This window comes from Sorex araneus, chromosome 1, assembly GCF_027595985.1.
Source record: "Sorex araneus isolate mSorAra2 chromosome 1, mSorAra2.pri, whole genome shotgun sequence".
Classification (NCBI taxonomy): domain Eukaryota; kingdom Metazoa; phylum Chordata; class Mammalia; order Eulipotyphla; family Soricidae; genus Sorex; species Sorex araneus.
The window spans coordinates 76,681,836-76,693,913 of NC_073302.1; the positions used below are offsets into that span (position 1 = coordinate 76,681,836).

The following is a 12,078-nucleotide window of genomic DNA, read 5'->3' on the forward strand; positions in this document are numbered from 1 at the left end:
AATCCCAATACGGGTGCAACATATAGAAAGAAGTCTTCTGCCAAGTTTTCACAAACAGAAATCTCCAACCTGGATTTTATCCCTGGCACCCCAGGTGGTCCCCTGAGCGTATCAGGGGTGATCCCTGGGCGCAGAGCCTAGAGTAAGCCCTGAGCATCACATCAGGTGTGGCCTCAAAGGGAGGAAGGGAGGGAGGGAAAAAGAACAAAATCCTTCCCAAAAGAAATTAAAATAGCCTATTTTCTCCTTTGATGCCTGACTACCAGAGTCACAAATATGTAACATTTGATGTATGTAAAATTGCTCATCTAAACAACTCAGGAAAATTCAATACTATTAATTACTAACCAAAAGTCTTTTTAAAATTAATTCATAGAAATCAAATTTCTATACATTTGAATATATAGAAAAGGAGTGTTCAGCTTTCTAGGAATTCGTAGATTTAGGATCTGTGGGTTGAAGGAGGACCTCAGAAGAGCTGTTTCTGAGGATGAGTTACTGTGATCCTAAGTCCTAATGTTGATTCAGATCCGTGGCTCTTGACAGATCATCCAGTTTGTTCTATTTGATGTTTTGAAGTGACTGGACAAGCCTATAGATCCATATTGCTAACAATGTAAGGTAGAAGACAGTTGAGACAGCAGGATCTTAGAAAGATGAGGTAAATGAGGTATAGAGAGAGAAGTGTGTTTTACCGTGACATTTTACCAGTTCTTAGTGGTAGCATGATTTGCGACAGATCGAGTCTCTGGGTTGACCAGTTCATGCTCCTTTTAGAAGATTGTGGTCTATCTGTAGCAGCTCAATGGAGCTGTTCTTCCATGGAATCTTTGCTGTGGAGACTATGCTGCATTCAGTGCATGCTCTACAGGTGCCAAACATGGGTTTGAGTTACACCCTCGCACCAGGGGACCCCCCCCCCTCCCACACACACACAGAGCACCGCCAGTGATTCTCTGGTGGTCCCTGGAACTGAGCAGCACGGCCTCCTCAGATCCTCATATCATAGGATGAAAGTGGCTCCCTGCACCTAGAGCATTACTTGAGAGGCATCTCAAAAATTAAAAATAAACCAACAACCCCCCATCCCTCAACTATAGTTTTATCTAATAGCATTATACCAAGGCTGCTTGGATTGGGACTGGGACTCTTCCACGCAGATCCCCCGTTTTCCAGAACCTAGGCAGTCACACCCAGAGACTGCCCCCGGCGCCGTGTAATCTATCAATGGCCAACATCCAGAGACTATAAAACCAAGCTCTCTGAAGAGAGCAATTCAGTCTCTTGCCCCGGTGCCTGGCTGTCTTCACTGGGGCCCCTCGGAGGGGACGAATTGCATTTCCCTCCCCACCCCCACTCCCAGCAGAGCCTCAACAGTTGAGAACATCTGGAACCCAGCCACGGCCATGCTCAGGGCCACTCTCCACATGTTCAGACAAGCCTCACGCATGGGGGAGCCAGCAGAGGAACCCAGGTGTGCGGGACCTGGGGCCGAAATCTCCAAGGCTACTTGGATTGGGACTGGGCTTCTTACGCCCAGAGACTGCCCCCAGTGCCTTGTAATCCCATCAATGGCCAACATCCAGAGACTATAAAACCAAGCTCCTGGAAGCGACATCTGATAGCCTAGTTCTCCCTCTTGGAGAACTTGACAAGCTACTGAGAGACTATAGCCCACTTGGGAGAGCCTGGCAGGCTCCCCGTTGCGTATTGTCACTTGTCATGTGGCATATTCATATCCAAAATACAGTACAGATATATACATACCTCTCAGAGAGCCCAGCAAGCTACCAAGAATATCCCGCCTGCATGGGCAAAGCCTGGCAAGCTACCCGTGGCGTGTTCGATATGCCAAAAACAGTAACAATAGGTCTCATTCCCCTGACCCTAAAGAGCCTCCAATTGTTGGGAAAGACGAGTGAGGAGAGGCTGCTAAAATCTCAGGGCTGAGTGTAATAGAGACATTACTGGTGCCTGCTCGAGTAAATCAACGAACAATGGGATGACAGTGACAGTAGTAGCATTATACCGACAAGAATACTGACTAAAAGTATTACCCAGATGATGGTCAGGGATGACTAGTAGTATTTCGTGGGTGGACCATATCTGATGCCAGGGATTGAACCAGGGATGGCTGCATGCAAGGCAAGTGCACAAACCCCTGCACTATCTCTCTAGTGCTATTAGGTCTTTTAAAAATCCACTTGAACTTTGGAGTCTTATTTTTGTTTTTATTCTTTCCCCCTTTTCTGTTTTCTGTTTTCAGCCACACCTAGCTTTGCACCGGGCCATCTGTGGTGCTGGGAATTGAATCCGGAGCTCCAGCATGCAAAGCAACTGCTTCAGCCCTTTGAGCTCTCTCCCCAATACCTCTTTGTTCCTGATAATTAGTTATTTTTTGGCACACATTAGCTTTGTTTCTAAAATAGTTGTAATGTGAATATCTCAGTCCAATTCTGTTATATGTGATTCTGCTGGTCTTTATTAATGTCACTTTGTTTTTCTGTTGTTTTAATGTATATGTGATTTTTTAGACTGTTTGTATGTGAGGCTCAGGATCAGACCTAGGGCCTTATACATGAATAGCATCTTGCTGTTTTATTTGTAGGAAATATTTGTTGGTAGACACACTGTTGGCAGACACGCTGTCTGCCAGTGTCCATTTGTAATCTTTCTAGTTGTGGGATATCAGCTATCAGCTACCAGCACTATTGCTATTAATTGACATTTCTTTGGATTAAACTTTCTGCTTGAGGTTTGTTTGATTCTTTGTTTTTTTTTTAAATTTATTTATTCATTTAGAGATCTTTTATTGTTGGTGTCATTTGGAGTCACAAACTCACGAACTTGCATGAGGTCCAACCTGTGTTAGGAACCTTTCTCCATTCCTGGTATCCAGTGTCTGGGACAAGGAGGCCCATTTTCTTGCTGTCTCCTGTGACACAGGACCCCCTTTTGTTCCTCTTTCGTTGAAGATATTATTCTTTCATCTTCTGAAGACATTCCTATCTTGGGTGGACCTGATATTTTAAGGGCCTGTTTTCCTGTACTCCATTCCATTCAGCTGTCAGAACAGAGTCTAAAGGTCACTAGTGTTGGCAAATATCCCCAGTGTGAAATCTGGCTTTGGCATTTACTTATCTTCTACAAATCTACCATTATTTAAAAAAAAAAAAAACACCCTTACGAGTCATTTCACTTTTTTTCCCTATTGCTTTGATTTTTGCTTATCAATTCAGTAAAATATTTGGGGTTCTTTTCACCAGGAGGGCCGTGAGTTTCTAATTGCATCTTTTGAGGAAATGTGTAGTGATAATATGGTGTCTAAATTAATCTTTAGTGTGTCACTGTATCACTGTCATCTCGTTGGTCATCGATTAGCTCAAGCAGGTGCCAGTAACGTCTCCATTCGTCCTAGCCCTGAGATTTTAGCAGCCTCTTTTTATTCGTTCTTCCCAGCAGTGCCGCATTGGACGCTCTTTCAGGGTAAGGGGAATGAGATCCATCGTTGTTACTGTATTTGGCATATCAAATATGCCACGGAGCGCTTGTCAGGCTCTGCCGTGTGGGCAGGATGCTCTCCGTACCTTGCCAGGTTCTCTGAGAGGGAGAACTAGGCTATAAGAGGTCACGTGGCCGTAAATGTGGCCTTGTGCTTCTGGGAGCGTTATTTCATAGTCTCTGGATTTTGGCCAGTGATGGTATTACATGGTGCCGGGAGCAGTTTGTGGGTGTGGCTGCCAAGCTACTGGAAAATGTGGGGTCTGGGTAGAGGAGGCCCAGTCCCGATCCGAGCAGGCTTGGAGATCCCAGCCCCAGGTCTCGCATACCTGGGTTCCTCTGCCAGTTCCTTTATGTGTGAGGCTTGCCTAACTTGTGGGGAGGGGCCTTGAGCATGGCTGTGGCTGGGTTCCAGAGGTCTTCGGCTGCCGGGGCTCTGCTCGGGGCAGGGAGAGAAACTCAACCTGCCTGGCTCCAAGGGGCCCCGGTGAAGACAGCCAGGCACGGGGGCAAGAGTCTTTGCCCTCTTTAGTGTAAGCTACAGAAATGGAGGCAGGTCAGAGCAGAAAGTGTGCATACCGTGTACACAGGAATGAGCAGCTCATGAAAGTTACACATTTCATGGGGACAGATGTGGTATGTGATTGAAGAGAAAATGTCCGAATATTCTGTTCTCAGTTCTTTCAAAGTGAACTTTCCCAAAATCTATATATTGGCATTTTCTCACCCTACCTTAGTAATTAAGGGAAGAGGTATTTTGGATAATAGCACCTTTAGTGTGTCAGATTGGGTAATTTCATTAGAATGAATTGATATTGGTTTAAACCTGTTGGTGGTAAACATCTGAGTTTGCTGGTATTTTTTCACCTGTGTGGGGAGCTTTGGTAAAGATACTTATAATGGCAGGAAGAGGAGTGGGACTTGCAACATCCTCACCACACTACGAGTTTTGTTCCCTGGAACTTGTAATTATGAATATGGAATTTGATGTTCTAAACACTTCATTAAGAACCAAGTTTAGAAATACATGAACTCAGTTAGTGAATATATGAAGATTTGATACAGTGTATGAAATAGCACTGTCTTCCTGTTGTCATTGATTTGCTTGCGCAAGCACCAGTAACATCTCCATTGTGAGACTTGTTACTGTTTTTGGCATATCGAATATGCCATGGGGAGCTTGCCAAGCTCTGCCATGCAGGCAGGATACTCTCGATAGCTTGCTGGGCTGTCGGAGAGGAATAGAGGAATTGGCCGCATGTCAAGGCAAATGCCCCACCCACTGTCCTGTAGCTCCAGTTCATGCATGAAATAATTACTAATTTTTCTTTGCAGAATCATTTCTTTATCTGAGTGCTGGAAGAGAATTGAGGCCGTGCTTTGTTTTGGAAGCACCAGGCCCCTTGAATCAGCACTTCCTCTCAGACTTGGCCCACCCAGCAGTTGACATGTGCTGTCTGGCAGGAGCTGGTGGCCTAGTTCAGGATGTCACCTCAGGTGTGGTTGGCACACTGGGCTTCACAGCGCCCAGGCCTTTTCAGCCACATTCATGTATGAGTGGTGTGCTTTCTTGGGAGTTTGTCAGTGCCCGTGCCCAGCTTGCTCGGTTTTTATGATTGTTGTCACTTTCATTTCAGACCATGTTTTGGCATCTGTTCAGTGTTAGCTGTGCGTCAATGCCTGTGCATCTCCTTCCCCCTCTCACCTTCCTCCAGAACCTCAGTTGCACAGAATTAGTTGGATTCCAAAGCCATGCTACAGTTACTGTCTGTGCAGGGCTTCTCGTGAGATTGCATATTCTTTTCTCCTTTTCTCTTTCATTCAGCTATATCCTATCTGCATAAGTATGTTTATTGCTTTTTTGGGGGAGTGAATTGTACATCCAGCCAGTGCTCAGGGAGACATAAGGTTAATCTTGGTCCACGGTTTTTATTGTCCATATACATTTTAGCAGGATTTGGTGTGTGTCTCTAAAAAGGGTCATGGGTATTTTATTGGTACTACATTGGATCTGTATAGTGCTTTGGATAGGACTGCCAGTTTAACAGTATTAATCCACTGTATGCACATTTAACTTTTAGCTCACTGAGATGACTGCTATCAGTCAGATTATTCCTATTAAGTGTATGATGCTCTGGGCTGGAGCAATAGCACAGCGGGTAGGGCGTTTGCCTTGCCCGCAGCCGACCCGGGTTCAATTCCCAGCATCTCATATGGTCCCCTGAGCATCGCCAGGGGTAATTCCTGAGTGCAGAGCCAGGAATAACCCCTGTGCATTGCTGGGTGTGACCCAAAAAGAAAAAAAAAAAAGAGTATGATGCTCAGGGGCTTTAATTCTTTGCTTAGAAAAAAAGAAAATTATGAAAGTAATTCCTTAATATAGGCTTTGGTTTCATGAGAAAGTTCCTGCAGATTGATTTTTATTGCCATATTTGTTCTTTACTATCAGTCTTTATTTCCCTGCAGTAATATTAGTTGTAGACAATATGGTTTTTGATTTTTATTCTTTGGGGTTCTAGGGGTGGTGGATCATACCTGTTGGAGCTCAAGGGGTCCTTCTTGGTGGTGCTGGGGCACCATATGTAGTGTGGGAGCATTGAACAGGGTTAGCTGTGTGCGAGGCAGGTGCCTTTGTCATCCCCTATACTATCTTTCGCCCTGCTCCACAGAGCTTTTAAAAGGATGTGTTCATAATACTTACAATGACCATTCTAAAAATACTACAAGTACTAAGATATTTGTCTTTGATTTTATAGGGCGCCAATGCCTCGGCATTAGAGAAAGAGATTGGTCCTGAACAGTTCCCAGTCAATGAGCATTATTTTGGATTAGTCAATGTAAGTATCCATTAGTGCTGTGCATTGAAACGTAAGGCATGCAGTAGTTTTTAAAATGATGAATGCAAATCTTAATTTGTTAAGGGAAAATTGTTCTTTTTTTAATGGTAGACAATGTTAAAATATTTGTTTCAAATAAATTTCTAAATTTAAAATCATCTTTAATGGAAGGGAAACAAAGTTGCCTGAAGTCTTGAAAATCTTAGATCATTTTCTACTTGTCAGATTGCTTTTTCTTACTTTGTATCAAAAGTTTCTCACAACCATACTTTCACATGGCATAGATTGGATGACTTTTTTATTCTTTGAGAATTACTTAAAATGTCTAAATATAAGTGCTCCTGTCCAAATACATAGATATAACTACTGTTTTGTAAATGTTCCCATATATCTATAGTCTTCTTATAAATTTATTTCTGCTTTTGCCCCAATAATAAAGATATTAAAGTAATAAGAGGTAAAAAGATTCTAATCCTTGTGGTGGTAATTGTAATAATTACACATTACTAGAACTTTGGAAGAACTTCCTTTAGAATTTCCAAGGCTTATTTGACTCATCCGAAAATGCTACAAATCTGTATTGTACATTAGTGTTTATGTTACTATAAATTCTGTTTATGTCACTATACTATATTGTTTAATAACCCATGATGAGTGTTCTAAAATACATATTTTAGCAATAATACTTGGTTACAAGGTAAGTTATAAATAACTTGAGCTTCCACTAAGTGCTAGTCCATAATTATGTTCTAAGATAATTTGATTTCTTCTGTGATTTGAAGACAGCAGTTACAGTACATTTGTTCCTACTTGTATGTATGTATGTTTCCCTTGCTTTGGGACTCTCTGGAAGTGTGCTTTGTTAAAGCTTGTAACAGTCACTGATTCTTATGAGAGGCGCTCCTTGATTATTTTGCCTAGAATCTAGGCCATACATTCTAAAGTGTTTTACATTATTTAAAAAGAGGAACAACAATAACAATTAAAAAAAAAAAAACCTGATTGACCTCCTGTTGTAGTGAATGGGAGATGGAGCAGTCTCCTCCAGCTGCCCCTGCCTACTGTCAGTGTCCTCACGTTCTCCGGGCATGGACACTGTGGTGCCAGGGTCAAGCCTGGGCTTCCACGTGCACTTAGCCTTCAGAGCCCTCTCTCAGCTCTCGTCTTTACTCTCTCAGGTCTGGGATTCTTCTCAGTCTCTCAAGAATGAGAGAGCCAAACTGACCTGGACGTTAGTCTCCACTGAGACTGCCCGTCAGAGGCCTCCCGCTCCCTTCAGGCCCCCTCTCCTTCAGTCTTCTTTCTTCCTGTGCTGCTCGTGGCTCTGGACCATCCCCTCCCCTTACCCCCAACCCCTGAAGAGTCCCTTTACTTCTTCTGTAGGGTCTGTCTTCTTTGTTTTCTCTGGTGCTTTGTGGAGACGAACTGGACAAGTGTGTATTTCATATGAACACATGTGTAGCTGCTTCTTTAGGTATTGTGAGTAGGGGTTCCATCATGCATTTGAGGTCTGTTTCTGTTTGGGGCATTGCTGTGGCTACATGGTTGTAATTGTCTTCTGGCATTGTGAAGGCATTGCTAGGTTGTTTTCAGACTTCAGTTGATATTGTTGAGAGAGCTATTTTCATTTCTGACTCTTGATTGCCTTGATGCAGTTTGCCTTGAATGCCGCTGACCCAGATTTGGTCTCTGTCCCCTGAGAATCTGTCCCCTGAGAATCTCCAGGTGTAGCCCTGGAGGCCCTGAGGCCCTCGGGTCTGGTGGTCCCAAGGAGTAAGCAGCAGCACATCCTCAAGCCCTCATGTTGCACCACCAGCCTATGTATAGTAGCTCAGAAGGGCCCAGACCTACTCACCACTGTTTGGAGCCCTTTCACCCTGGCAACAAAGCAGGCAAATTGAAAGGATGTTCTCTATCATGTTTTGTTTTCATAGTGTTTTTGAAAAACCATGATGTGCTGTAGTGTCCCCTGATGTTTGTGTTCATCTTCCCCAGTTTTAGAATGTTGCTGCAGTGATTATATGCAGAATAATCACGTTAAGTTAATTTTTCTGTTCTTTTTTGGCCTCTTTAGTAGGGCTCAGGGCACCCTGGTGCCACTCCACACAGAATTTTTTCTGGCTGTGGGGGCTAGACTGTTGGTCAGCCTGAAGCCCAGTGGTACTAGGGATCACACTGGGTACTGGAGCTTACATCAGCAGTGCTTGGGAAGAGGCATTAAACTCAGGGCCTCATGCATGCCAGGTGTGCACTTGAGCCCATGGCCCTCCCGACCTCTGTGCTGTCTCTCCATGCCCTGGTGGACTTTGTTGTTCCATGCAAATCAGTGTTGCGTATTTGCAGGATGAAGGGAACCTTTCTTTACTGGGAGTCAGATGTCTTAGGATATCTGACTAAAAGAGCTCGTTCTTGTCCTTCATACTAAAATCCGAGCACCACCGAATACTCCAGGAACCACTGCAGTCAGGCACTAATCCAGAGTCAGTGCCACCTCCCAGGAATTCCCCGGGCTCCAGGGTCTGTGGCTGAGGAGAGGTTGGGCAGCCAGAGTCTCCAAGGAGCTCAGGCACTGGGTCCTGTGTCTAGTTCATAGGCATTTTCTTTGGGTGCCTTGCCTGGCCCCACAGATGAGACCGTTTCCTTTCCTTGGCTCTTTGTCTGCTTCATTTGTTTTAGATTCTCATGTTTCCTACTAGAATTTGCTCTCAAATTTCACTCATAGTATAAAAGCGGAATTCTAAAGACAGATTGGAGTAGCATGTGTGTTCATTTAACCTGTGTGTTACTGATGCCACTCTGGCAGGCTGGCTTTAGGAAAAAGCACGCCTTCCCTGCTCAAATAGCTATAGCCTTTTCTCAGTGATGTTTGTTTATTTTGCTGTGAGCAGTTCTCGTTCCATTTTCCTCTTCGTAGCTCACTTGTCCTCTGCTGTTTCTATTTTTAAATTTCTTATTTCAATTTTTTCATTTTTTTAGTTACTAGGATTTATAATACTGCTAATAGTAAGCCACTCAGTTCTATACGCCAACTTTTCAGTTCTGTTACCTTTGGCCATTTGTTGCTCCCTTAGTACTCTTCCTCCCTTCCTCCCTCCCTCCCTCCCTCCCTCCCTCCCTCCCTCCCTCCCTCCCTCCCTCCCTTCCTTCCTTCCTTCCTTCCTTCCTTCCTTCCTTCCTTCCTTCCTTCCTTCCTTCCTTCCTTCCTTCCTTCTTTCCTTCCTTCCTTCCTTCCTCCTTCCTTCCCTCCTTCCCTCCCTCCCTCCCTCCCTCCCTCCCTCATTCCCTCCCTCATTCCCTCCCTCCCTCTCTCTTGCCTTCCCTCCCTCCCTCATTCCCTCCCTCATTCCCTCCCTCCCTCTCTTGCCTTCCCTCCATCCCTCCCTTCCTCCCCCTTTCTTTTTTTCCTGGTTGGTTCCCCCCCCAAAACATTCTAATTTCTTTCTTTGTTTAATTTCTAGATATTTAAATTTTCCCCTTTTCCTTCTTTTTTTTGGGGGGGAGAGGGGAGTGCACACCCAGCAGTGCTCAGGCTTACTCCTGGTTCTGTGCTCAGAAATCACTCCTGGCTAGGGTTGATTTCATGAGGCAGGCTTCCAACTATGGAGCAGTCTTCCTGGCCCTTGTATTTATTGTCCGTGGGTGTCAGTCTCCTGTTATGTTATTTTATACTCCATATGTGGTGCCGGGGTTGAACCTGGGTTCAGTGTGGAAGGCAAGCACTGTACCTGCTATACTAGCATGCTGGCCCTATTTCTTTTCTTTCTTTTTCTTCCTGATATTATATATTTTATTTTTTTAAAGTTGTTCACAGTAATTTATTACATTCAGTATTCCAGCACCAATCCCACCACCATTATTTTGAATTTTCTGAACCAACTGGGCCCAAATCCGGTCCCAGTAGCAGGCCCTAAATAATTTGTTTTGTATTGTTTGTTATGAATAATTCTCTAAAAATGATCAAAAAAAAGTTTCTTTAGAAGAATGTGTGCAAAGATTGTTGTATCTCACCCTGTGACATTGAGCCTTTGTATAAGAGATTACTACCATATTGTTACAGGTTGAACGTTGGTGCTAATGTTATTTTAATTGAGATTGGTTGCCTTCTACCTTACATCCTATCCAATGTGTGCTACTCCTGGTACATGAGTGGTATAGAGTATGAGATGTCGTGTGGCCACAAATGCAGATTCAGCCTCCAGGAATTCTAAAATTTTAAACAAGGTGATAAAGCTGGAATTGAATGTTTTATTTTATTTTATTTTATTGAATCATCCTGAGATAGAGTTACAAGTTTTCATGTTTGAGTTTCAATCATACAGTGATCAAACATCCATTCTTCCACATTCCCCACCACCAATATCCCCAGTATTACCCTCTCTTTCCCACCCTCTCCCTGCGTTCATGACAGGCAATATTCCTCATACTCTCTCTACTTCAGGCATTATGGTGTGCAGTGGAGATACTGAGAGGTTATCATGCTTGCTCCTTTATCTACTTTCAACACACATCTCCCATCCCAACCAGTTCCTCCAACCATCAATTTCTTAGTGATCGCTTCTCTATTCCAGCTACCTCTCCCCACCCCCACCCTCCACTCATGAGGCAGGCTTCCAACTATGGAGCAGTCTTCCTGGCCCTTGTATTTATTGTCTGTGGGTGTCAGTCTCCTGTTATGGGTTTTTTTTTTTTCTTTTTGGGTCACACCTGGCGATGCACAGGAGTTACTCCTGGCTCTGCACTCAGGAATCACCCCTGGCGGTGCTCAGGGGACCATATGGGATGCTGGGAATCGAACCCGGGTCGGCCGCGTGCAAGGCAAACGCCCTACCCACTGTGCTGTTGCTCCAGCTCCCCTCCTGTTATGTTATTTTATACTCCACAAATGAGTGCAGTACTTCTATATATGTCCCTCTCTTTCTAACTCATTTGATTTACGGACTCTTTATGACCTATTTCACATATTCTCCATGTCTATCCAGTTATGAGCAAATTTCATGACTTCATCTCTCCTAACAGCTACATAGTTTTCCATTGTATAGATGTACCAAAGTTTCTTTAACCAGTCTTCTGTTTTCAGGCACTTGTGTTGTTTCTAGATTTTGGCTATTGTGAACATTGCTGCAATTAACATATAGGTACAGATGCCATTTCTACTGTGCTTTTTTGCAGCATCAGGATATATTCTGAGATGTGGAATTGTGGGTCATATCGAAGCTTATTTTCTAGTTTTTGAAGGAATGTCTATATTGTTTTCCCAAAAGGCTGGACCAGTCGGCATTCCTACCAATAGTGAAAGAGTGTCCCTTTCTCCCCGAATCCATGCCAGCACTGGTTGTTTTTGTTCTTTTGAACATTTGCATGTGTCTGTGGTGTTAAATGATATCTTGTTTTGATTTGCATCACTCTGATGACTAGCAATGTGGAGCATTTTTTTATGTGTCTTTTGGGCATTTGTATTTCTTTGTTTGAGGAAGCTCCAGTTCATTTCTTCTGCCCATTTTTTGATGGGGTTGGAGGTTTTGTTCTTGGACAATTCTACTAGTGTGTTGTATATCCTGGATACTAATCCCTTATCAGATGGGTATTGGGTAAATATTCTTTCCCATTCTGTGGGGTCTCTGTATTTAGGTCACTGTTTCTTTTGAAGTGTAGAGGCTTCTTAATTTTATGTAGTCCCATTTGTTTATGTTTGTTTCTACTTTCTTGGTCAGTGGTGTTTCATCCTTAAAGATGCTTTTAA

General features: G+C 43.6%; 1 protein-coding gene across 1 annotated transcript in view; it reads left to right on the forward strand.

Moving 5' to 3' along the window:
• The window catches only part of USP12 (ubiquitin specific peptidase 12), a 99,658-nt gene that overhangs the window by 32,388 nt on the left and 55,192 nt on the right, over positions 1 to 12,078 (forward strand). Inside the window, exon 2 of the mRNA XM_055124703.1 lies at positions 6,258 to 6,338. Within this exon, the coding sequence (XP_054980678.1) occupies positions 6,258 to 6,338 (81 nt within the window). The remainder of the gene's footprint in view (positions 1 to 6,257; positions 6,339 to 12,078) is intronic.